General features: G+C 37.2%; 3 protein-coding genes, 1 long non-coding RNA gene and 1 pseudogene across 4 annotated transcripts; 4 read left to right on the top strand and 1 right to left on the bottom strand.

Annotated features, from left to right (window-relative positions):
- The first annotated feature begins 3,502 nt into the window (after positions 1-3,502).
- LOC145209287 (uncharacterized) lies at positions 3,503-4,077 on the top strand. The gene is made up of 3 exons (XR_013855055.1): positions 3,503-3,766; positions 3,884-3,946; positions 4,014-4,077. It is a non-coding gene; the product is annotated as an uncharacterized LOC145209287 (long non-coding RNA).
- A 3,344-nt stretch (positions 4,078-7,421) lies between these two features.
- Positions 7,422-8,324, top strand: LOC145210233 (intelectin-1a pseudogene; annotated as a pseudogene).
- A 6,654-nt stretch (positions 8,325-14,978) lies between these two features.
- LOC145210072 (intelectin-1-like) lies at positions 14,979-16,354 on the bottom strand. The gene is made up of 4 exons (XM_080079967.1): positions 16,291-16,354; positions 15,764-16,119; positions 15,353-15,616; positions 14,979-15,218 (listed from the first exon to the last, which is right to left on the bottom strand). The coding sequence occupies exons 1-4, from the start codon at positions 16,352-16,354 to the stop codon at positions 14,979-14,981; spliced, it is 924 nt and encodes a 307-aa protein (XP_079936093.1).
- A 2,673-nt stretch (positions 16,355-19,027) lies between these two features.
- Positions 19,028-19,944, top strand: LOC145209911 (intelectin-1a-like). The gene is made up of 3 exons (XM_080079956.1): positions 19,028-19,321; positions 19,506-19,769; positions 19,891-19,944. Exons 1-3 carry the CDS (start codon positions 19,076-19,078, stop codon positions 19,942-19,944), a joined length of 564 nt encoding a protein of 187 aa, XP_079936082.1. The 5' UTR covers positions 19,028-19,075.
- A 1,541-nt stretch (positions 19,945-21,485) lies between these two features.
- Positions 21,486-27,361, top strand: LOC145206212 (uncharacterized). The gene is made up of 3 exons (XM_080078505.1): positions 21,486-23,429; positions 24,068-24,185; positions 24,362-27,361. The coding sequence occupies exon 1, from the start codon at positions 21,882-21,884 to the stop codon at positions 22,431-22,433; it is 552 nt and encodes a 183-aa protein (XP_079934631.1). The 5' UTR covers positions 21,486-21,881; the 3' UTR covers positions 22,434-23,429; positions 24,068-24,185; positions 24,362-27,361.
- The last annotated feature ends 318 nt before the right edge of the window (positions 27,362-27,679 follow it).

Raw genomic sequence — 27,679 nt, 5'->3', positions numbered from 1 at the left:
TTAAACAACGGCTATATTTTAGACACAATGGCTGCATCTGACGTTAATAAACTCTAGAAGCCAGCAATGACTATGTTGGGACTTTACAGACCAATGCAACCACCTACTGTGAAGCTTCTTCGGCGTTTTTGTCACTTCGGTGCAGCGGGAGTTGTTTTCGTTATCAGAGCAGTTATTGAAACCTTGCACTTTTCCGATAGGAGATGTCTTCATCAGCACAGTCATTAAAAAATCCATTCTAGGGCAGTACACAAGCCATTGGCACATGAACATTTTTTTGTTCTGAATAAGCGTTTTAAAAATGACAAACACCATACCGTGTTGATTTGATTGTGCGCATCAAGTGTTTTACCCTGCCGTTTGTGCGGCTTACAATCGAGCGCAATTTGTTGACACATAGTTGTTTTATGTAGCAATATATTAGTGTTACAAATGCGACTGACAATCGGGGCATGCGAGTAAATACGGTAGCCTACTCACAACATACCTTAAATTGTGCACAAGTAAGTGTGAAAATACGCAATGGGTAATTTTTGCTAGAAAAGGAAATTTTATTGAAGGGATTTGGCCCAGAAGGGTTTAGTTATGCTTGTTTCGTTACTACTTTGCAAGGAGTTAATTTATCGTTTGCACGCGGTAAAAGTGGATTTGCACGCGGGCTTGTTGTTGTTGCACGCGGTTTTGGAGGTCCTGCACGCGCGCACGCGGGACATGTTGGTCCTGCACGCGCGAGATCTCGTCGGGAACTGCCATACTCTGCAGACTGGACCCAGTGGTTGTCAAACTTTTTCGTTATTTTCTCTAAACGGTCTCTTTGCTATTATTTCGAGAGCTCGCGGTCCGTAAGCCTGAATCTGTATTTTACAAAATGAAAGTCGATTGCAGGATTTTAGCTAGACATGGAAAATTCTGCATAACAATGATCCAGGTCTAACATTACAGACAAGACAAAAACATTACATTTGTGCGAACAATTGTTAGTTGCATGCAATAAAGCCTATTGTTTGGCAATGGAGGCGGTCAGTTCTCACTTTTACTTTGATTTAAACTTATTCAGTTGCACAACTGACGCCAAATTAGAATACAGAATTACTTCCACTTTTTTGCGGTTTCCGCAAATCTGCCTCACGGAATTCTAAAGGACCGCGGACCCCAGTTTGAGAACCGCTGGGTTAACCTTTTTTGCGATCCAAATACTTCTATTGTGGAATAAATTTAGAATATTCGAAAGTCACATGGACACGAGAAAACGTTAGAAATGATACTCTGATCTATGTTAATTAACTTTCTGCTGAGGCTTCTGTTTAGTTAAGTCTACTAGGCTAAGCTCACTACTCTCACTATTTTTGAAACAATAAGCACATATTACATGGGTGGCCAACCTTTACCATTCTAAAAACCATTCAAACCAATTTTAAATTTTCACAAAAGAAAAAAACTCCGCAGAGACCTTTTTACATTAAAAATAAAATGCCACTGTAAAAACGTTTTTATATCTATCACGACATTCGACTTTTTTGTTAGTCAATTTCTTGCATATTACGTACACAGTTAAAAAAAAGAAATTTCCCACGTCCGCTCGTAGAATCGAACGCTGTGTTTTCTTGAGACGCGGATTTTATTTGCGCATAAGGGTTAACGCTTATTGTTGGACAACTATAGTAACAGACAGGCATTGTTACGCTCACACACTCTCTACAAAACGAAACAGTGACCTTGTGCGTTAACCTGCGCGCTCCCAGTTTACCTCTTTAGGTTTCATGGTATAGACGCGGTTGTAGCTAACTACTAGAAATTTTCTCCGTAGGTGCATTAATTTGATAGTATATCCATATCTTTTTCTTAAATTCCTGACTTTTAAGTACATTTTGACATTTTTTTCTGACGCAGATTCAAACACTAAATTTCTGACATGTCAGGGAAAATCCTGACGTATGGCAACTCTAGTCTGCGTTGCAATAGTGTATATAATTGGAGTATGAATGCTACATTTCAGCGTTGAGTTCATGACAAATCAAATGTTTTAGGTAACTTTAATTTTTGAGAAAATGGCTTTCAATGAAAATTGCAATGCTTCAACAAAATGTTCTCACTCAAACGTTCTCATTTTGCAATTTTCTAAAAACGAAATATTTGCAATCAAAAAAATGAATAACGTTGTAGTTTTTTGCTGACATTGGCTGTGCTTAATGGAAAAGTTATATTTGCAGGTACTTCGTTGCATTACGTAAATTTCGATTTCGATTAGCTAACAAAAACTTAACCTGCGGACAAAGGAGCTGACTCTGATAGATTTACTTGTGTCTAACAGACAAACATTCGTCATGTCTCGAATTACTCAACAACGCCACCGCGCGACCGATGAGTGGCGTCTACACTTTGCACGATTCAAAGAGAATTGTCGCAGATAGCCTGTTTACATGGACATTTCAAAAGTGGCCTTTTCAAACAGGGCCGGCCGGAAAAAGTGGCTAATTTTCGGCCGCTTTCGTGTGGCTAAAAAGGTGGCCAGGCCCTCTTTTTAGCCATTGTGGCCGAATTTTCGCTAAAAAGGTGGCTTTTTTCCGGACCTCCTCGCGAGGTGGTCTAATCGAAAAGGGCTTTTTCGAAAAAGGGCTTTTTGCGGGAGTGCGTCGGCTGGTACATGTGTCAACAGCTGTGTTTGCCTCTGTTTCCTGGTTCTGGAGTCGTAAAACTGCTGGGGTGGACAGATAACAGCCATTAATTCGGCAGTTTAAGGGAGGCAGACGCATATTTCAGACAGGCAGGTTTCATTTATGTGCCAAACAGGAAATAAACTAAACCTGTGTACTAGACTACTGGTTAGCTGAAAGTTTGTTATAAATTCAGTTTCTACTATCTGTAACTGACAGAAAAGCTATGATGTGCCTGAAATTATTTCATATTACTTTATAAGCATGTTTAGAGTAGACATGAATAAAATTAGTTTCCAAAATAAGTTACTTTTTAGTAATGGTTTTTGTTTTAGATTATATTACAACATTAGTATTCTTAGGATTTTAGAGCAAAATGGACAGAAAAAGCGACAAAGGACCTAATTTTTTGCATTGAAGAAAAAAAATTGGTGCAGCGAATGGATTCCAAGAACGTCAGAAAAAATGTTTTGTTTGATGGAATAGTTAATGAAATGACATTACAAGGCTACAACTTTTCAAAGTAAGCATACAAATCCAGTAGGACAACCTAAATTTTTATCATGATATCTCTGTACTGCTGTTTAGAACCCAGATAAAAAACAAATGGAAGAAAATGAAAGAAACATATCATGACTTAAGTGGTGGTCTTAGCAAATCAGGTGCTGCATCCAGTAAGGCATTATCATGGCCTTACTTTGATATCATAAACAGAATTTTAGCATCAAGACCAAGAAGTGTTGTAAGTTGTGTGGATTTCAAAAATGAAGATAATACCTGTTTCAGCATTTTGTTAAACACAATTGCCCTAATGTATTAAAACATTTGTTAACATGTATGTTAAAAATTGGTTTCATAAAAACATTTGCGAAAGGCTTGGGGCTGGTATAGAATATAGTTATATTGTTTATGTTAGGCATGTGGATCTGGGGGAATAGAGTCAATTCCAATTTCCCCAGACGCTGAGGTGACACCAGCACCATCTCCACACCAACCTGATTTGACTGAAGAAAACATAAATATTGCTGAACCACCAGCGGAAGAGGAAGCAGGACCTTCTAGTGGAAGAAGTTTAGTTGAAGAGGAAACATTTTATATTTTGGAATCAATAGGTAATTGACTTGATTTTTTTTTTGCTGAATATCTCCTTAACAAATCTCTTTGATCATATTTATACTTCAATACACTTAGATAACAAGATAGTTTAGAAAAAAATGTTCTTAATGCAGATGTACAGACACAAGAGGCAACACACAGTGTGCCAGGTGAAAGTGAAGTGGTGGGAATATCAGGTATATATCTGTCAGAAAAGATTATTTGTAAATGGTGACAGTTTAATAATAATGTGTTAATATGTAGGTCAGTCAGGTCGAACCAAAAGAAGACATAAACAGAAAGGTACTGCAGTTTTTCTCCATTTACTCTAACATTTAAACGAATTTTTAGCATTTCATTAATTATTTTCTCATTTGCAGCTAAAGAAGAAGGAGAGAAGTGTGAAAAAATGTGCAAGATTTTAATTGAAGAAGGGGAAAAGGACAGAGCTCTGATAAAAGAAGAAAACGAAAAACTAAATGAAACTATTGAGGGAAAATGAAAAATTTATTGATGCACTTAAGAAAAATTAAGTACTGACAGTGTCTTGTTCTTTTTTACATTCCACGTTCCATTCGACCTTTTCTTTTTTTTCAACATGTCATGTTCACTGTTATAAACTGCCTCAATGTTCTGGTGCTGTTAAATTTTTTTTTATTAGAAACGAATAGAACACACATAATAAAAACATGTTCAAAAGCGACTACTTGTTCTAAGAGGAAATTTACTTGCAAGAAATTGGCAAATAGTTTCTCTTACAACACTCCTTTCACCCAAGTATAAACCACCTTGCACTGGGGATGGTTGTATTTCAACAAAATCTGGAGGATCAGGAGTTTGCTGATTTTCACAAATGTTGTGGAGAATGCAGCAGCATAGGTGCATCTGCAACAGGCATAGCAATTCGCTTTTGAAGAATTCTCCATCTTGCATTTAAGCGGCCGAAAGCATTTTCAACCACTATTCTTGAACTGCTATGGTAACAGTTAAAGGAAATTTGTTCTGGTGATATACTAGACCCAGTATATGGTTTAATAAGCCATGGCAAAAGAGGATAGGCTGCATCTCCAGCAATCATCAATGGTACTTTTACACCATCAATCATAATGTCCCCCTACAACAAAAACACAATTTGTAAACATTTTTGACCACAAAACAGCAGCACAACTATTACCTTGGGCAAAATATGGTCAGCCATTTTATAGAGCCTTGATTTTTTTAAACTGCAGCATGATGACTAGATCCAGGCATTTTTATGCTTATATCCAAAAACCTAGAAGATGGTTCCAATCAGCCATGATATATAATTTGCTTGCTAACCGTACTTAACTTCTCAAATGCTAAACTAACTTGTGTAGGCCGAAGTGGATGGCTTATATGGCCATGTAAACCGGCCCTAAAAAGCGGCTAAAAACAGGCCACGTTTTACGGTCTTTTCGAAAAAGCCACCTTGAAAAGCCACGTTCGCGAAAATTTGGCCATGGTGGCTAAGAAGAGGGCCAGGCCACCTTTTTAGCCACGTTTAAAGTGGCCATGTAAACAGGCTAAGAATGTACCAAAACAGCCATTTTTTGATGGAGAACAATCAACTGATCAAATGATTGAAAGCTTTAACTGATACTTTCATAATTTTGGTGTCGAGATAATGATTTGTCAAATTACTCAAAAACTCAAATAAACTAGAAAAAGTTGTGTTTGTAGTTTCAAATGTGGTTCGAAACACACATTGCTAGCAATGCTTGGTATCTTTTCATTACATATAGGGTCTGTCTGTTTTGAAGATTATAAGGTATAATGAGGTAGATCACCTATTAAAAAGTCAAACGGTAATTGGCCTTCAACAACCTACACCGCCCTCAAGTGGTAAATTGTATAATAAAGCTAGTTCGCGTAAATCAACTTCAAAACACAGATCTGACTTGCCATGTCAGATGGATATAACTTGTCTATATTATACAGTTTATCCACTGACAACGTGCTACATTAAACTTCTTAACTTTGTGTATGATGAAGCATCAAGTGTATCGACTCATATAAAGTGTGGGTAAACACAGGAGGGCAACGTGCACATTTATCGTTTCAACAAATATTGAATTTACTTTCTATTATTAGATGCAAACGTGTACACTAAGATATCTTTCGACTGGAAGTCTTCCTGTTTTGACGAAACCCGAATACTTGGTTGTGCTTCGAAACCAGATTAAAAAAATATATATAAATATATATTTCTCAGGGAAGTTTGTTCACCATTTACACTCTTTTTTATTCTCACAGTGGCCAATCGAAAATTATGGAAATCTTTCCTATTTTACTCAAAGTCCTACAACCATGCAATTAACGAGGTCAACGGAACAGAAATCGTTCACAGGTTAAGTGAATGTATTTGACCTGTATTTTTTAAATACAAATAAAATTATAATATATACCCATTACTTTATGAGTTAGATTTCGCATCCTAATTTTGTAAACTATGCGCTTAACATTTGAGTAACAAGTATATTTGTAATGTTATAAGCTACCATGGCTTATTTTTACGACATTCTTGTGCAGGTAAATCCGCGTGCGTTGCAGTCAACCAGGTGCAAAAAGGAAGTTGTAGTTAAATTGGAAAATGCAAAAAAAAACTGTTGGGAATTGTTTTAAAGTTTGTGTCCCTGTGATTTTTATACTGAAAGACATGTTGGATTGATCATAAAGAGGCCAAAAATCATTTTCGTCAAAAAACTGCGACCAAGTACAAAAAATATTTTAATAGTATTTTGTTTGCACTGTCCGACTTTAAACCAATTCTTTTGTTCCAAATCAACACATTTCTTTCCAACTTTTGGCACGTTAATGTGTCGATCAGGAAGGACCCAAATAAAACCAAATGTTTATCTTGTATGACGTTACAAGACCATGAAAGCAACTTCGTATACTGACAAAGCAACAGGTGTATGGACTAATATAAAGTATTGGATAAACAGAGAGCGGTCATGTACACATCGTTGCTTCTACATCAATCGAATTTCCTCGCTATTATTAGATCCAAGTGTGAGCAATATTTGCGTCAGAGCGAGAACTTTGGACCAGCTAGTATATAGCGAAAAGAGGTTCAATGTTGGGAAATGTGACATCTGTGTTGAATGAAAGGTATATTTGGTTCATACAAGAGAGTGCAGTGCAGAAGAAAATTATAGTGGCAGAATATCGCAAAATATCTTTGTGACATTAACTTATTTGGCCCTGGTTTCTTGCATTAGTTACAGCATCGCGTAGACAGATTAGAACAGCAACTTTTACTTTCAACTTAAACAAATCAGACTTTTTTCACAAATTTATAAACACATTATTATTGTTTAGTTAGCACCTTTGAACATAAATATTCTACCATTTATCCTGATAACATTGACTGTGCTCTCCGAAAATCTTCCATTAACAGGTATATGATTGTTTGAATACGCATTTGCTTGATGCAAATAATCATGTAAATCTAATAGGTAAAGAGTTCGTGTAAATCTAACATGTACAAAAAAACTTTTAGACAAAATATATTAACTATAAGAATATACGTAAATGCATGTTAATTTAAAAAAAAATGCACATTCGTCATGTCTGGAACTGCTCAACAACGCCACCGAGCGACCGATGAGTGGCGTCTACACTTTGCACGATTCAAACGGAATTCCTTACCTCACATACTGCGACATGATCACTAACATGGGAGGTTGGACGCTGGTGGCCAGCATCCATGAGAACAACATCGAGGAGAACGGATACTGCACCCAGGGTGACCGGTGGTCCAGCCAGCAGGGAAACTCCCCACTTTTACCCAAGGGTGAAAACACTTGGGCGAATATGAACACCTTCGGTAATATGGTGTCGGCGACCAGCGACGATTACAAAAACCCAGGTTACTTCGACATCGACGCGGGAGATTTGATGATTTGGCAGGTAGGATTTGTTACTTTGCTCGGTCATTCACTTTAGATGTTGGCATAAAAGCATAAATAAACCACCAACCATGTAAACATAAACTGTTGAAATATTTTAAGGTTCCTAACGAGACGCCACTGAATAATTGGAGAAAGTCTTCCTACCTTCGATATCGAACTGAGAACAGATTTCTCGATGCGTTCGGAGACAAGGGCAACTTGTATTCACTCTACAAAGTGTTTCCTGTCGAATCTGGTGTTTACTCTTGGCCTGATGACAACGGTCCCAGAGTACCTGTGGTGTTTGATGAAGGGTCGGTGGGTGATGTGCTTCAGCATTTTGGGCCAAATGTTCAACCTCATCTTACGCCAGGATACATTCAAGTAAAAGTGTTTTTATGGACTATATTACAATAAGTTAAACTATTGGTTTTAACTTTGGTTGTTGAAATTCATTTTAACCACGACCTAATTGCAGTATGTGTTAAATTGAATGATGTAATAAATATGTTTGCAGTTTAGAACTTTGATAGGCTTCGGCACCGCAAAATCGGCATATGCTCTGTGTCCTAGAGTAAAAGTCAGCAATGATTTTGTTGATGTTGAAACCGCTTGCATTGGATCAACTGGATATAACAACAACGTGAAATCACTGCGGTGATTTCGCTGCGATGGCTTACAGTGGAGTTGGAACAGGAATAGAATGGAGCGTCAATAAGCTGATGATCGAAACGACGTTTATGTTGTTTTATCGTTAAATAAATCCTATAAACAAAATAAACCGAACAAAACTCAATTACTGGTCGTAATTTTTATAGCATCGGTTACGTACAATGAAGAGTCCCCAACAAAAGTTCTGCTTGATACTCAGACCAGTTATATGTAAGATTTCCGAATTCACGCAAGTAAATAAGCTGTACAAGACATGCCATGGAAAACAATGCCCTTTTTACAGATTTTTAGAAATTTTTTGAGGTTTTGCAATGAGATGACTGGTTTCGATACAGCTTTGAATATGTACCAACTATATACGAAGCACATAATTCGATGTAATTGGAATTTGCAGTCTAAAATTAGCCAGCTTCACCAAACCAGTAAAAATAGATTAACATCAAGATGTACAACATACAATTTGGCAATGTGCGAAAATGTCACCTTTCTAGTAATTGTTAAAAAAGAAGATAGTCTGTTTGAAGTGCAACTGGTTTGCATCGGATCAACCAGAAGTAATACGAGGCTATGTCTATAATATATTTCTGCAGTGTATTTTAATGCATACAAACTAGAATGGAGCGTCAACAACATAGGAACTGTGTCATGGAACCACAAACCTTAAAACCCCACATTTAGTTTGACTGGCGTATCAAACATTTGATGATGTTTCTGTACGTATTAAATTTTCACCTTATTTGTATTAAATGTTCAGATGGCTTTCTACTTCCTTTACCAGAACCAGAGGTTTAATATATGATTTTTTCCACATAGCTCACTCTAAACATTGGACCATAAATCTTACGAATTACGAGATTTAACGAAAGCGACATTTCTGAGTGCATTGTACACATGTAAACAAAATACGGCTGGTAGATATTGAGATTTTGTTTGTTGTTAGGGTCCACCTAAAAATATTAACACATATTGGAAAACCTGTGAGGAGTTTTGCGATTTGCGATTCTGCGACAAAACAGTGTCAGAAAAACATACAAAGCGAAGATCGAGGTACCTGACACCGTTAACTCTTGATTACATTGTGTTTAACATCATTTAATTTTTGTGAAATATACGTAACAAAAACATATACTGCTGATAAACGTGCATTTATTAATGGAATATGTTTTTATGCACACCAGCGATCACGACACACACACATACGTGATGGTACGCCAGACCTTATTAACGATGCACTGGAGATTTCTTGTTTCTGTATCCCGTTTTAAATAGGCCTGGCGTATATCGATTAAAAACATATCCAACACTTTTTATGTTTCATCTTGCTATTATATAAACCAAACCAGAACAACCAGCTACATGATCAACTGGTTTGAATTCAATATCCTGTCTGCATTTCATGATCCGGTTAATAGCAACTATATATACCACATGACATCACTCGAAAACGGCAACCATTTGTTATTTGGTTTTCAAAAATTTGTTACATAACTTTACAGTCATTGTCAAATTGGCGCCAAAAATGGTCTCAACTTGCAAAATTTTAAAAGTCAAGTGATCCAATCGTTATTAAAATCTAAACGGATTAAAATAATTAATTTTTACGATAATTTTAAGTACTATCTAATTTAAAATATAATTCTGAAAATTAGTGCTGTACAGTTTCTTAAAGGGTCTAAGCATTCTAAAAACAAAACCGTTGGGTAAACTTTAGTTCTTTGTGCAAAAGAATCGTGGAAATTACAGGTTGCTAAACAGGCGTCCAGCAAACAGACTAAGCATCATAAAAAGAAAGTTAAGTTTCACTTTGCACGATCTGCTGGTTGTAGTAACTAGAAAATAAGTTGTTACAGTGTTGCATGTCATATTTGACCTCCAGTTTGAAATATACCTCATGTAATGTTTATCGCGGACAAACACCAAAACCGTACAGCAAATACACAGCCTATAAGCGCGCGCTTGTCTCGTTGCTACAACTCGAATTGGTGATAAACAATCAAACTGTTACAATGGAATTATTGTTATCTCTCGGCGGAAAAGGCTTTATAATAAGTATTTTTTTAACCATTTAAAAAACGCGAAATTAAACACTGATTTACAATTTGGAATTAGTTCGAAAACTATAGGACTGTTACAGTGGAGCTATTGTAACATTTTACCAAAAAAATCTTTACAATAAATATGTTTTGACCAAATGATAAAACCACAAAAATAAACACGGATTTATAGTTACCTGGTTCGTTAGTTGGAGCTGAAAAATAAACAACAGTTACAATAAAGTTTTGTTAATTCACAGCAATTCGAAGCACACTGCACACTGTTTCTACCTACAATGTTGGTAAAGCTGGTAAGAAGAGATATAGGTGCTGAAGCAGTGTGTACTGTCTGCTGCTTATCATTTATTGACTTTTACAGAGTTTTAAATTCATACTAGAGAGAGAAATTGTCTATTGGCTAGTGCAGCCAAGCATTGCCTCAGACCAGTGTATAATTTCTGCTGTTTATAATATATTCGCTTAATGCCTTTACAAACCAAGAGTTTTTGAATTAGAAGTAGACAAAGCTTATTGACAAGTTACCTGGTGGGTTGTCTGAGTTGCAAAAATCTGGAAAATAAACAGTAAACTTACAAATCGCTCAGCCCTTGTCTGAAAATGTCAAGTATTTTTAAATCAAGTTATTCATTTAACAAATACGATTTCATATCCCCCCAAAAATAGGCTATTGACCAATATGGCGCAATGTTTTTTTTGCTCGTTGTTAAAAAGGCAATTTCGCAGGGTCGTAAATTTAATTAGCCTCTTTAGGTCTTTACGACTTGAGCTACTTTCCCGAAATGTTCGTTTTATAAAATGGTCTGCCTCATCTTATAACCTTTTTTGGCTTTAGTGGTTTATAGCTGTAGTTTGGATGAGTCAGACATTAAAATGTAAAGCAAACTAGGTTGTTTATTGCTAAATGAAATAATTAAGTTATGTTCTTATTGTCGTATAGAAGAAGTGGTCATAAATCCGAAATAGGTTGCATACAAAATGAATTTAGGAAAAATTTGTATAATTTTTTGAACATTTTTAATACGGTAACGGAAGATACAAATATATTACTAAACTTGTTTACAAAAAGTTACAAGTCCCAATTTTGCACCAGCTTAGCAAGTGATACACACTAAAATACCCCCAAAACACACAGATTACAATTTTGAGCATATTGTAATTCACTGTTTCATCTTTTGATGTGTTTATATTTTGTCAGTGATATACGAAAAATGTTTTCTGCACAACAGTTTTTTAAAAACAAACATTTTTCATTTCTGCTAAACTGGGAGCGCTAGTTGGCCAGACCCGAAACTTCCAAATAAATACCCATGAAAGCTTACGTTGGATGGATAAATAGAACGTTAGGCTACATTAAACCTGGGACGCCCTAATAAAGATAGTTATCCAATTATTACCGACTCAAACACCTACGCGATCCTGGCAACCAGCAAAAAAAGGCTCCAGCAACCACGCAAGGGGTTCACTTTTAACCCCAATATCTCGCCAACCAAACAAAGCTGAACAGAAAAATTTTAACACAATACTTTTGTAAGCATTAACAAACCATCGATGGCACTCGTTTGAAAAAATATTAAAACCACGAATATTAATACGCTTATGAATATGACTGCTTATTGCTCTTCGATACGTTCCGAGGCATAAAAGCCAATGACATATTCTGTTTCTGCAGAGCATGCTTTGTTTGGTTGGCGAGATATTGGGGTTGAAAGTGAACCCCTTGCGTGGTTGCTGGAGCCTTTTTTTTTGCTGGTTGCCAGGATCGCGTAGGTACTCAAACGCAATGAATTATAATTCCCTTTGTCCACCAGATTAAGGATTAAATCATGCAACATTAGTTTTTTATTTGTGTTGGTTTTGTCTTTATAACAACCTAACTTAGGGTATAGACAGTATATTACTGTAGCAGATTCCATAAAATACTGTTCAGAATATTGTATGAAGCTGTTTTAAATGTGTGGAACAGTTTCTCTTATTCTTACCTGTATCGCAAAAATAAGAACACATCTTTACATTTCCTACAGTCTCACAACCAGAAAAAGGGCTCCCGCACCTCCTTTCAACAATAGTGTATGTAACACCGTTAGCTGAAAAACAAGGGTTCTTTATTATTTTGTTTGTGATAGGTTTGCTTTCAAAAGCGGTAAAAAGCATAAAAACTAGTTTTCAACAAAAGTAATGTTGGATTAGGGTTGAGATAAGCGCTTCTTTTGTCCGATTACAAATAGGCAAACATATTTTATTAACATGAACATCAATTATGTTTTAATTATTAATTTAAACAATGCAAATATAGCTTTTCACAAACCTGTGCCCGTACTTACAACGGTCGTACAGTAGTCGAACCCAGAAGAACAATTTGAGATATGAGATGCATCCGGTTTAGGACCACTGCATGATGGGTCCCCGTCACCCGGTACAGGTGGGTCAATAAAAGTGCAATCGTAACATCTGATGGCTGCAGCTGTAAAGTAAAAGAAAGCATTTCTGGTATCTGAGAGTCGGTGTTGAACGCAACCAACATCTTGCAGGCCACGATAATTTAATGGATTTTATCCGACTTGAATAGTTGAATTTTTGAAAACTTTATCAATTTTTTACTTACCCACTGAGCCGAATACAAGCACTGCAAATGCTGACAGAATCAGGTTCTTCATGTTTCACTTTCAGATGTTAACTTTGGAATAAACAACTTAGGTTCGTGTTGTTTGTCTGCAGTTGAACAAACACAAATTAAAATGACGTATTTTCGCTTGCGTTTACAAAGCACAGTCAAATAATTTATACTTTGACTGCCTTTATTGAAAAAATCTAAATACCCAAAAAACACATGAATACAATTTAAGCATAATTCCATCATTTTATCTGTTTCGATTTCTGTTGATACAATAGCAAAATTATTAGTGCGCAAAGGTTTTTGAAATTACAAACATTTTAATTTAATCCTGAGCTAGAAGCTTTTACCGGTCCAACTCGAGCCTCATATTGAGTGTTTATAGTGGATCATTCAATGTTTATAATGATTCACGTAACATTACTACCTTGGATCACAAAAGTGTTTTGCTCAAAACATTTACCTGGGCAGTAAAATTTGTGTTGATCGACACTAAATACTAGATTCTTTTGTTGCGGGGCGGTGGTCTGCTCATACAATGACTTACCTCAAATGAAATTTGTGTGGAACTCCATTATATATTTAAACTGTAAATTGGACGATCCTTTCAACTGTGTATGGCACTTTATCAATAAAATCTCGCTTGTCTGTTTAACGAAATTGCGTACAGATTGCTGCCACGAATGAAGCCTAACAAAGAGTTGTAAATTGTGGGTTGGTTGTGATTGGTACATCACAGAACAAATTATGCAACGGTTCTTTGTGTGGGGTTGCGCAATTAAATCAGGTTTATGAGCCGCACTTAAAACTTTTGAAACAACTTCAAACAAAAGTAAGCAAAGTTGCGTTTATTGTGACATTTCGAATATTCCGACTTTTACTTTTCAACAGACCTTCTAGAAAACGAATTCCAAACAACTTGATTTGCCTTTATTCAACATTAACTTTGGAGATTGTTTCCTATACGTTGCCTGTTTATTTACAGTATTTAGACCTATATTCTATTGGTTTTGAGGGTTGTTGAGTTACATGTATTTCGCTACAAATACAAGCCCTATGGCGAACCAAAACTTTCCACATAAGATGGGCTAAACATTATAAAATGCAACTTTACCTCCAACTGGTTTAGGCAGTGAAGCCCAACGCCGACATTACATTTGAGCACAACAGGAATCCTAGCAACATAGCAATATTTAAACATGCGGACAGTGCACATTGTTTTGTTCTGTTACGTCCTTCATCGGTGCATTTGCTTCTGACAACCTGGAGTGCCGTAGGATGGCTACACTAACCAATACGGCCGATTCGTCGTCACCAGCTGCACTAATGAGACCTCATTGTTGTTCGAAACAGTGCGCCCTGTCTGCAGCTTATTATGCATTTGCTCGATGCTTTTGTTTAGCAAACTTTTACTAATTCGAACATAAGGTTCAACAATGTCGCTGTATTGAAATCACTTATTTTACAAGGTCTATAATCTAATGTTGAGAGTGAGTTATATGGGAATTCATACAGTCAAATGGAAGCAGGTAACAAGCCATCTGAACATTGGTTACAGGTATGGTGGTAAGTAAAACGTACAGAAACATCCCTAAACTTAATGACAAGCGAACCTAACTAATGCGGGGCTTATTAAAAGTTTTTTTAAGTTTGCATATTCTGAACTGTTTTATCTCGACACAAAATTCATGAAAGATATTATTCGTTTACCAGGTGATTGGACACCTTAAACAAATGCAAGACATATCAACCAGTGAACTGATTTTATTGCGTCGACAAGATTTCATTTGTATTTAATTAACGGAAAGTTGATTCAACAAACCTATGGTAAAATCAGTTTAAATATCACAAATGTATTGCGGAAAATGAGTAGTAGCAACATGGAAAAGCGAACACCACCAAATAAAACTAATCGATAATTCAAATAATTAATCTATAGATTATAGGACATTACATAGCAATATTTATTTGACTAAATTTAACGATAAAACAACATAAAGGTCGTTTCAATCATCAGCTTATCGACGCTCCATTCTATTCCTGTCCCAACACCAGAAAAAGCCATTCCAGCAAAATCACCACAGTGTTTTATATTGCTGTTGTGTGCGGTTGATCCAATGCAGGCGGTTTGAGGATTACCAAAATCATTGCTGACTTTCACGCCTGGACATAGTGCATATGCCGATTTATCAGTGCCATAATAATTCAAAGTTCTGAACTGCAAAAGAATGCATCTATTATGAAAATTTGAATTAGGCCGTGGAAATAATATATGTTAAGAGATGTAAAAGTTAAAACATTTAGTTAAACTTGCGGGAAGAACTTTTTTTTTTACACAGAAAGATATTTAACCTGAATAAATCCTGGCGTAAGATAAGGTTGAGAATTTGGAGCAAAATGGTGAAGCACATCACCCACCGACCCTTCATCAAACACCACAGGTACACTGGGACCGTTGTCATCAGGCCAAGAGTAAACACCAGATTCGACAGGAAACACTTTGTAGAGTGAATACAAGTTGCCCTTGTCTCCGAACGCGTCGAGAAATCTGTTCTCAGTTCGATATCGAAGGTAGGAAGACTTTCTCCAATTATTCATTGGTGTCTCGTTAGGAACCTTTGGCATAACAAAAAAAAAACTTTTAAAATGTTAAGTTGGAAACGAATTTGGTTATTTGACTAAAAGTTTTACTTTATACTCACATGGTTTATAGTTCAGTTTATGCTAGTCTTCCAATAATCTAGTATCAATGACAAAGCCCACCTGCCAAATCATCAAATCTCCGGCGTCGATGTCGAAGTAACCTGGGTTTTTGTAATCGTCGCTGGTCGCCGACACCACGTTACCGAAGGTGTTCATATTTGCCCAAGTGTTATCACCCTTGGGTAAAAGTGGGGAGTTTCCCTGCTGGCTGGACCACCGGTCACCCTGGGTGCAGTATCCGTTCGCCTCGATGTTGTTTTCATGGATGCTGGCGATCAGCGTCCAACCTCCCATGTTAGTGATCATGTCGCAGTATGCGAGGTAAGGAATTCCGTTTGAATCGTGCAAAGTGTAGACGCCACTCATCGGTCGCTCGGTGGCGTTGTTGAGCAGCTCCAGACATGACGATTGTGCATCTGTTTACACATAGATCAGAAATACAATATAATATCACACTAATGACTTTTTATGGCCCCACAGAAGTGTGCTACATTTTCAACATGATGATACAAATTGAGAAAAACATCATTTGGATAAAGGTTCGTAAACTGCAAAGGTTATATGCATGTTATTTTTCATTACTCTACCTGCAAATCCCGGTTTTCCGCATAGCACAGTTAATGTCAGCAGCAAAACTATAACCTTGTTCATTTTTTCGCTGATATTTTTCTATAACAAACAAATTATATTTGTTTTCTCTATAACAATTTTTTCTTTTATGTTTTTTTTCTATAACAAAACTCTTGTCACACATGTTTTATTATTTGTTTCAAGGTAAATTGCCTGAAGTATTTGCCTCACAATCTTGTCTTACTCCTCTTTGTACTTCGGCCATCTAATAAAGTCGCTGATCGTATGAGCCCATTATATACTGTTTGGAGAAGAAGAAATGGAGAGAAAGCCAAAATTGTTTCGCAAGGGGCGTCTATCAGAATAGCTTAGCACAATTTAGTCGGAAATTTATCTCCTGGTGAAACCTGATCTTTAACTGGGGTTACAATAAATACCTTAAATTTAAAATATAGGTAAGCTTTTCTTTAGCAATCACAAAACGTATATATGTGAAAATACGCAAAAAGATGTTTGTGTTTACGATAAGGGGGTGCTATTGCTCCCTTCAATTCACCCTCCGATTTGTACCGTATAACGATCCCTTTGGCAAACGCAGATGATTTTGTTCTCACGAACTGACAGTTCAGAAGAACTGACGGGTCTGTGTGTGCTGTGTCATCGTTGCGCTCCCGTGGTGATAATTATATCATATTCGTTTATTTAAACACGTGTTGTTCACATGGATGGCCATTGTTTACCAATTAGTCAAAAAACATGTTTTGTTTAAAGATTCTGCGCATTTTTGCACAAGTTTTTAAATTGCATTTCATGCTCATTCTGCTGATTTGACAAACAGAGGTTTTAAGGCTTAAATATACACTTTTGATCGGTTTACGATTGGAATCTTTTGAGCTATATCTTATTTGAGCTATATCGGGGTAAAAACTGAAAAACGAAAAACACATTGAAGTAAAATCAAGATCCAAACCAGATTGTTAAGGTGCTTTGAAAAAATTTAAAGCAGCCAACAATTTTAGCCTTTTCTTGATTCCAGTCAAATCTTATTTCCCTTTGAAAGATTATTAAGAAGGCAAATTTGATAATGATGGCAAAACTCGAACCAGAAACCGAGAAAGTTACTTGTTTTGCGAAATTAATCATTACTTATCAGGCACATAAAAGACTAAGTCTAAAAGCCTGGAAGCAAAATTAACATAAAATTTCGCATTTTAATGAACAGGAGTCAATTACAGCATTATGTCCATCAAATTGTTTACCCCACTGTACAGGGCATAGCTGTGAAATGCCTTGGATATATCGCTCAGTATGCGGTGCTATGAACAGGTCAATTTAAATTAGAACTGTCCGCCGGTGAGAACCGCGCCATCTGTGTTGGCAAACTGGACCTCGGTGGGTTGCTAAACAACGAAGTATTTTAAAATGATCAAAAATCATCGTATCGTCGATAGAATGTATGGGGTAGAAACCGAAGATGTTAAAATTGGCTTTGACTTAGAAAAACGAAACATTTAACTGACTTTGTTGTCAAAGTTTATTCCCAACGACCAATATTAAATGTAAACAAAGTCTTCAAAAGGCCAACAAATGTGTACTCTTAGCTTTTTTGAATTTTACTCAAACGTGTTTTATTTTTTTATTTTTTCAGTTTTTACTGCGATGCCCCGCAAAGAAAGAAGGTATAGTTCCAAAGCTATCAAAAAAGTCTGGTTTCGCATTTGTTTTTCAGTGCTGCTTCAAATAGACTAAAATCAAAAACCGATTAAAGGTGTAAATGTTAGCCTTACTACTTCAATTCGTCAAATGAACAGAATATGTATGCAATGCAATTTAAACACTTTGAAGGTGCAGAAACTATGAACAAAACATGTTTGCCGACTCATAATGGGTAAAAAAAGCTATCCATATGAACAACACATGTTTAAATATACGCACATTTTATAATTATCACCACGGGAGCGCAACGATGAAAAAGTTCATAAAGACCAATCCCTTTTATATTCTGAACGGTCAGTTGGTGAGAACAAAATCATCTGCGCTTGCCAAAGGGATTCGGTAGGTGCAAATCGGAGGGTGGATTGAAGGGAGCAATAGCACCCCCTTTATCGTAAACACAAAGGTCTTTGTATGTTTTCAGAAAAAATGGTCAAAAACTTTGTGATTGCTACAGAAAAGCTCAACTACACATAAGATATTATGGGATTCGATGTAACCCAAAAAACAACAGGTTTGATCGAGATATCTCCGACGTAATTTTAGTAGCTGTCCTCCACGATATAATTTGTGCTTTCTCCCTATTTCTTTCTTTCGAAACAGTATATAATGGGCTCATACGATCAGCGACATCATTAGAGAACCGAAGTACAGAGAGAAGTACAAAAATATCTTTATTGTGAGGCAAATACATCAGGCAAATTAACTTCAGCAAATAATAACACATTTGTGACAAATATTTAATTTGTTTGTTATAGAAAAATATCAGCGAAAGAAATGAACAAGCTTATAGGTTTGCTGCTGACATTAACTGTACTGTGCGGAAAACCGGGATTTACAGGTAGAGTAATGGAAAATAGTTTACATAACCTTTGCGGTTTACGAACCTTTGTCAAAATAAATTTCCAGAGTTTTGGGCAACAATAAAAAAGTTAAAGTTAGTGTGATATTATATTGTATTTCTGATATGTGTAAACAGATGCACAATCGTCCTGTCTGGAGCTGCTCAACAACGCTACCGAGCGACCGATGAGTGGCGTCTACACTTTGCACGATTCAAACGGAATTCCTTACCTCACATATTGCGACATGATCACTAACAAGGGAGGTTGGACGCTGATCGCCAGCATCCATGAGAACAACATCGAGGCGAACGGATACTGCACCCAGGGTGACCGGTGGTCCAGTCAGCAGGGAAACTCCCCACTTTTACCCAAGGGTGATAACACTTGGGCGAATATGAACACCTTCGGTAACGTGGTGTCGGCGACCAGCGACGATTACAAAAACCCAGGTTACTTCGACATCGACGCCGGAGATTTGATGATTTGGCAGGTTGAATTTGTCACGCGCTAAAGCAGTGATTTTGTCGTTGTTTGCCGTATAAAAAGACCCCAGAAATGCAGCACTACAAATTCAAAAACTATATAGCCAACTTAACAAGCAAATTTATAAACTGCTAGGTTATGTTGACTGAGAAATTTTGATTGATAAAAGGAAAAAACATTTTATTTTGAAGGTTCCTAACGAAACACCATTGAGTAATTGGCGAAAGTCTTCCTACCTTCGATATCGAACTGAGAACAGATTTCTCGACGCGTTCGGAGACAAGGGCAACTTGTATTCACTCTACAAAGCGTTTCCTGTCGAATCTGGTGTTTACTCTTGGCCAGATGACAACGGTCCCAGTGTACCTGTGGTGTTTGATGAAGGGTCGGTGGGTGATGTGCTTCAGCATTTTGGACCGGATGCTCAACCTTATCTCACACCAGGATACATTCAGGTGAATGTTTGTTTTTAGCGAAAAAAATATAGTATCATAAATTTAACTAATTGGTTTAATTTTGGTTTCAGATATATACCAAGTCGTAGTATGTATTAAATGGTATTCAATTTATTTCCAGTTTAGAACTTTGTTAGGCTACGGCACCACAAAAGCGGCATACGCTCTGAGTTAAAGTCAACACTGATTTTAGCAATCCTGAAACCGCTTGCATTGGATCAACTGGACACAACGACAGCGTGAAACACTGTGGTGATTTTGCCGGCATGGCTTACAATGGAGTTGGAACAGGAATAGATTGGAGCGTAGATAAGCTCATGATCGAAACGACCTTCATGTTGTTTTATCGTTAAGTTCAGTCTCGTAAATCAAGCAACTAATGCCACTCTTTAATTAATGATTATTAGTGGGTAATTAATTTAACTTTTAATTTACATTGTTGATTTACTTTAACATGAATCATGTTTGCTTTAATTTTTTGTTAGTTTTGATTTAACCATTGTTGTTAAAAATATTTTAAAAAAATTCACCCGCAAGCATAGCGTATCTAAGCAATGGAACTTGTCGCAGAATGTCGCCTAAATAAACTAAAAAAAAGATGTATTTGTAGTTTTAAATGTCGTATAAAACACACTTGCAGCATTGTTCGCAATGTTTAGAATCTTTCTTTTTATTTCCTAGCGTCAGGCTGTTTAACAGATTATAATAAGGTACAATCCAGTGGCAAATCGTATGCTACAATTACAAAACAAAGATTTAACTTGCCATATTAGATGAACAGGACTTGTCTGCAATATACCGTTTACCCACTGCTCAACAACGCCACCGAGTGACCGATAAATGGGGTCAACACTTCGCTCGATTCAAACTGAATTCCTTACCTCGCATGCTGTGTGAATAACACATGTTTAAATCGAAAGCACACGATATAACCACGTAAGCGGTAACAGAGTTGTAAACGGGCCTGAAATTGGAGCCTGAAACCGACCCGAACCCGAAAGTGAAGCCCGAAACCCGGCCACAGGTGCCGGAGTAGCAACATGTGCTTTGTGTTCTGGTGTCAAATTCAGCGATGATTTTGTGGAAGCTGAAACCACTTGCATTGGATCAATCCGACACAACACCTGTTCTGATCACTGTGGTGATTTTACTGGTATGGCTTTCAGTGGATTTGGTACAGGAAAATAGTTTAGCGTTAACAAACTTATTATTGAAAGGACCTTTATGTTGTTTTATCGTTAAGGAAATTCTATGAATCAAACAAATCGAACAAAACTCACTCATAATCGTAATTTTAATAGCATTAGTTATGTATAATAAGTGTTGATGTTGGCAATGTGTGAGAAAGACACGAAAGACAATGTTAGATAAATGTTTGAGAAGATTCTTTTCGGGATATTTTTTTCGGGTTTAGGACTTTTATTCGAACCTTTAGTTACCTTTTGTGACGTCACGGGAGATATAGAAAAGCATCACCGAGTACTACTTCGTGCATAACTAGGTTTTGATTTTGTTTTTGAAACTTGAAACGCATCAGATCGCTTTTTTGTGTTTTTATTTCTATGTGGACAATTTCGAACGTTATCGTGTTCAATATTTGTCTGCTTTGTTTGTCAAAAATACATACATTTAAAATCCAAAAAATGCAACTACAGAAGAATAATTCTTAAAGGCTTTTTCTATTTGCCACAAAATACGTTTCTATAAATACCAAAAGTCCATAAAACAGATGTACCCCTTAGGCCAATCGTGTCTTTTGTTGGAAGCCCGACTTACAACCTTGCGAAATACCTGGCTCGACTATTGGCGCCCTTGGTGGGTAACACGGAATACACGGTAAAGAATTCTGAGGAGTTTGTTAAAGCAGTCACAACGCAACGGCCACTGGATGAAGACGAAACGTTGGTTTCGTTTGACGTAGTCTCGTTGTTTACCAACATACCAATTGACCTGGCACTGGGAATCGCTAAGTCAAGACTGCTGGAGGACTACAGCCTTAAGGATAGAACCAAGTGGTCATGCGAGGACATTCATCTTGGACTAGAGATTTGTTTGCAGCAGACTTACTGCACATTTAGAGGCCAGTTTTACAAACAAGTGTATGGCACGGCCATGGGCTCTCCAGTGTCGGTGGTGGTTGCCAATATGGTCATGGAGTCGGTGGAACAACGCGCTCTCCAAACGTTTACCACACCACCACGATTCTGGCAAAGATATGTGGATGACACGTTCTGCATCATCAATATTAGCCAGGTTACAGCGTTTCTAGATCACTTAAACAACGTGCAACAAGGGATCGCATTTACCATGGAATTGCAAACTAACAACCGGCTTCCCTTTCTGGATGTGGAGGTATTACAGGCAACAGACGGGAGACTTTCCACGCAAGTGTACCACAAACCAACGAGCACCAGGCGCTATTTGCATTTCACGTCTCACCATCCTCTACACCACAAGAGAGCTGTGGTGAAATCGCTGACAGATCAGGCCCGAAGGTTGACCACAGAACCCGGAATGCTCCAAACCGAATTACGAAGGGTACACCAGGCCCTGCGGTTAAATGGCTACCCGAACTGGATCCTCCGTGACCGAAAAACCACGGGTGCTCGGAAAAAAGGTTCAGTCCAAAGAGCGTACATTTGTTACCTTGCCATACATTCCTAGGTTAACAGACGTAATACGTCGCATGTTAATCGACTTTGGGGTCTCAGTAGGGATTAAACCAGTCAACACCCTACGTCAGATGCTGTCGCACCCCAAAGATCCCATTGATACAAACGCAGCAAGGGGTGTGGTGTACGCGATCCCATGTCAACAGTGCAAGGAGATTTACATTGGCGAGACGGGAAGATCTCTGAATACGCGCCGTAAAGAACACGAGAGGGATGTAGCCAAGAAAGATGCTAAAAAATCGGCATTAGCACAACATGCTACTACCCTCGGTCACACCATAAACTTCTCTGCTGCCCAGGTGTTAGCTAGAGAAACCGATTTTCACAAGCGAGGTTTCCTGGAGTCGTGGAACATACATTCTCACACCAACACGATGAACGTTAAAACGGACGTTCTAATGCCGATAACTTATCGGTCACTTTTGCACCATTGAGCCAGGTGTTATCACACGACCATTGGTGCGCACTGCGTTATTTCTATCGCCTTTTTTATGTGTGTTTCGCCGCCCTTTTCGCTTTATAATAACTTGTGTTTGCATTGTATGTCATTACCCTGATGAAGGTGTTTCGTATGGGACATCGAAACGTTGGCATATTACAATAAAAAACTGCCGGAAGAGCTAAAAATTCTGTTAATACGTTTCTATAAGTAGAAACCATTTTTCAAGTCAACTATATTTGGCAAAGTTATTGCTTTCAATGCAGGTTTTGGCCAAGAAAGCACACCGAAATAATTGTTCGAAAAACTGAATTTGATTTTGTCAGTTATGGTAATAATCGATGCAGTTTAACTTTGAGATGAACCAGTAACCTAAACAATAAGAATAATGCAAAAATACAACGCTTTTTCTGAGTTGTGTTTGATTTCTATTAATCAACGCGCATTTGTTGTAAGAGATCACGTGACCAAGTGCGAGTTCTTCTTGACCTCGCAGTGCGGTGGAGGCAATAGCTTGTGCGGGGAGGGTTGAAAAGGCGGAAATGAAAGGTACGTTGTTTTGTATTTTAGAACAAACGAATTAACCGTTCTACGTAGATTTAATTGCAAACGATTGCTATACGCACACACGTTTTTTTAGTATTTTGACTAAAATGTGTTTGAGAATAAAAAATGTCACAATCATCGTTTTTTACTACGTATGTCAAAGTGGATTACCACACAATTGTGAACAATAATGTGCATAATTGCGAATTGTTTTTGAAATTGGTTAGTGACAACAGGAAAGTATTTCACCTGTATTACATTTGCGGCAAACTAACTTGAATGAATTTTTATCAGTTGGAAAATCTATGAATTGTAAGTTGTCTGGCTTATTGCTAATTAAAAAATACAGATTAAGTTAAATTGCTTTATGTTTTGTTACATTTTTGTGTGTAACGTTTTAGCAGGATCTTGCCAAGTTAACTGTTAAACTATAGCCACGTTCTGCAGTTGCAGTGTGACGTAACAATGCCACGTTGTGCGTGCAGTCCCCGATAGGCGCTGTTTTCAGGCGTGAGGCATTTTTTGCTGATAAACTCGCGTTTTGCGTTCCAAGCAAGTTAGTGTTGTTGCAATTTTGTCGCTGGCAGCTTGAAGGAGAGGAAAGCCTGAATGTTAATCCACAGTTACTTACATGGTTTCAGGTCATGCTGGTGTGAGAATGCTGCTGGTTTTGTGGCTGCACAAAGTTCATCAATCCAAAATGCTGATAATTTAACTGCAATTAACAATCTGCACCGTGTATGCTGCATGCAGTTCAACGTAAGTGTAACATTTTTTACGTTTTAGCATTGTTTTTTAGTTGGTAAGTCGCTTATTAGTTTTGATTCTGGATGTTAACGTGCATGATTGTATTTTAAAGTTATTGCAGTTTTATAGATATCATTGTTGGATCTACTGTGTCAAGAGATTTAATATGTTGTAAATTATAAATGCAGACATTTAATTTCAAGTCCACCAACAAACAAATGACTAGCCGGCCATTTTCCTTTTGTTGCTGACGTGCAACGACGTCCTGATCAAGGTGAGGTTATGTTTGCATGTTTAATGTAATGATGTTTGGAACCTGATTGCTTTTCAAAGCGTTTAAAAGCGCCTCAAATAACTAAGTGTAAATAAGCACTTATAATCTACCGAATGTCAATCGGTTTAACGATTAATGAGTTTATCTCGAGTTTGTCTAATCTGATATTGAAAGCGTTTTGAGCAAAACTTAAACAAAGCTGTGTGCATACAATTGTTGTCAATAACATTATGACGTAAACATGCTATAGTTGCGTTAAAATGTGTTTTACAATAAAATGTTTTGAGTGGTTGTTTAGTTATTGTGTTGTAGCAACACCTGATGTTTTGTTGCAAACTAAACGTATACTGAAACGCAGGGTAGATATGTTTAAGTATTATTACCACAATGTTTTGTTGTACGTCTTGGGCTGGTAAATGCTATATTTGTACAATGCAGTAAAACATTTATTGTTGAAAAGTCGTAGTTATAAAACGTCTTCTACATTAAAATAACACTGACAAGTCTTTCCCTAACAAATCTTGCGCAATTTCTATTCTAATCCACGTGTGTATAAGTGACGCAACAATTGTTGGTATGCGCAGAACAGTCACGTGACAATTTAAGCCTTTGCAGATTTTCGCTCACTTTGCAATAAGCGCTGGTTTGTAAGTATCTCACGTTCCATTTTGATTGCGAGATTTTCGCGTGCCTTTGGTTTTAGCGGCCAACTAGATTCGGTCACGTGTTATACTTCCGTTTTCACGTGTTGTGCGGTAGCGCCTCTAGCGGCATTGTTGTAGTATCAGTGAAGTCTTGAGTCAATCGTTGCGCAGTAGCTTAATTTAAAACAGCGCAAAGTTGGTTTGCACTGATCATTCATTGTAATCTTTTTGAACCAAGAATTGAATGTATATGTGTCAGGATAGCGGGTGATTATTTTATTATGGGTTTCAGAAACATAAATACATTTATGGAAGAAGTTCTGAAATAAAGATTTAAAATTCATTTTTTGTGTTTTTGCGAATTAAACCGCTGATTAAATAAATATTTTACCATACGTTAATACTTACATACTTACCCCGAACCACAACAGACTGTAAAGATGTAGATGAGATAAACGTTAATTTACAACTGGGATCAGAACAGCAGAGTCCATGCAGAACAGTTACCACGGCTCACGTATGCATAAATCACAGTACGCTATAGCATTCCCATATGACAAGGCATAGGCTAGAATATGTGGATGACGTACGCATAGGCGCGTTTTATACAATTCACTATGACCTACGAAATCTCACCTTCGTTCCATTTGGATGTTCGAAACGATTGTTACATGAAAACTGCCATTATTTTCAACCAACTTGGACTTGCAAAGTCGCCACTGCCGGTTTAAAACACCATGGAAAGCTTTTTTTGTTACTGAAGCAATATACGTGATGGACACAGACGTACATACGTAATGGACAAAGTCAAAAAACACAATGGACATTGATCAACAATATACGCAATCGACTTGAACTTGTGTGCGCGAAAAATTGGTTGTTCACTGTACGTTCCGGTTCTTCAGGCAAGTTTATATTCAGCACTTCAAGCATTAGTGAAGGTTTAATAAGATATTCACATATTCAGTACTTTATGTAATTAACTAAACTCAGATTGAAGTACAGTTGCTTAGAGATTAGATTTAGTAAGAAAGTTCAGTGTTCATTTACTTTTATGAATTCAAATTTGAGTATTGATTTACTGAAAGGTATGATTGAGATATCAGCCCATGTTTAATGTTAAACAAGAAGCTTATAGTAAGGAGTTGCACAAACAGAAGATTTTTCTGAATATTGAGCAGTTTGTGTCGTTGATTGATTTTGGTGTTGCGTGAAAATTCTCGGTCTCTGAAACCAGTTTTCGGCTCCAGTGTTCGGGAATTCCCTTCTGCACGTTAACTTGCGCAAATCCCCCCAACACCTGGTTGTTCAACGTTGCACCTGCGTATTCGTGTTGCAGGCTGTGCACGGTCTTGTAATGCGGACGGTATTCTGGAAAGGTAATCTGTTTGTGCAAAGTTGAGACAGTTTATTTAATATCAGATTAAGAATACACCAGCAAGAGTATAAACTGAGGCAATTTTAAAATACAGTTTATGAAAAGAAAGCAAAGTTTGTGAGATAACAAGAAGATCTTAGCAACGTTTGTTTATTTGTTTTAATGTGAGTTTGCTTTTTTATGTCATGAAAACCCAATTTTTAACGCAACGACTGCTGGCGATAAAGGTTTGGGCCTTAAACATGAATGTCTTTATTTCATATGGTTTTGTGCAAATGTCCTTTTTAACACAGCGATGACTGGACAAAGTTCTCAAAACGCAGCGAATGCTGGCGAAAGGATAGATTACTAAAAACGCATGTTGCTATTTTGTTGTGTAAAATGTTTCATTGCTCAAAGTGCTGCGTATTCATCCTCCTTAACTCACAGTTTTTGCAATATTACGAAAAAGCCACTTTTAAACCCAGCGACGACAGGAGATAATTTTTCAAAACGCAATGATTGCTGACGATAAATGTATTTCACAAAGTTATGCCTCTGTGTAAATTTGCTTTTTTGTAATGCACATTTGTTTTTATGTGATGAAAATTTCCCCTCATTGGCCAGCGACGGATGGCATTATTTTTCAAATCGCAGCAACAGCTGACGAAATAGTAACAGTCCCTAAAAAAATATTTATTATGTTGCAAATCGGCCTTTTTACGAACCAGCGACGGCTGGACTTAAACATACGAACCCCACACATGTGTTTATTTCTGTGTTCGCAATATTATGTTGTTGTGTTGGCATTCTGCTACAATCAAAGTTGTGCCTCCAACTTAAATGTGAGTATCCGTGTTACAAGTTGCCAACCTCCGACATAATTTACAATTTCGAATTTATCTTTCACAGACGGACACACAACGGAAGTGACGCCATCAGCTGTTGTCATGGAAACGTGTCCACGTCCGTTCGGGCACGGTGGCCTCATCCGATGAATTGAAACTTGGATTGGTAAGTTATTACGTACTTTTTAAAGCCGACTACGTATGTAAAAAAGCTTATGACGATGAACAAAAAAAGGTTTAAAGCATTTAGAATGTAATTTTGTTGCCTCGCATGCAAGTAATTAACTTATTAACGCAAACAAAATTAAACATATTACAGCAAAAAATCAGCTGAACGTCAACTATTTTTATTAAAGTTTGGTGTAATGTGAATTAAACATATA

Source organism: Phallusia mammillata, chromosome 1 (genome assembly GCF_965637545.1).
Source record: "Phallusia mammillata chromosome 1, kaPhaMamm4.hap1.1, whole genome shotgun sequence".
Classification (NCBI taxonomy): Eukaryota; Metazoa; Chordata; class Ascidiacea; order Phlebobranchia; family Ascidiidae; genus Phallusia; species Phallusia mammillata.
Note: the sequence above shows the minus strand (reverse complement) of the source record. Positions and strands in the feature narration are given on the sequence as shown.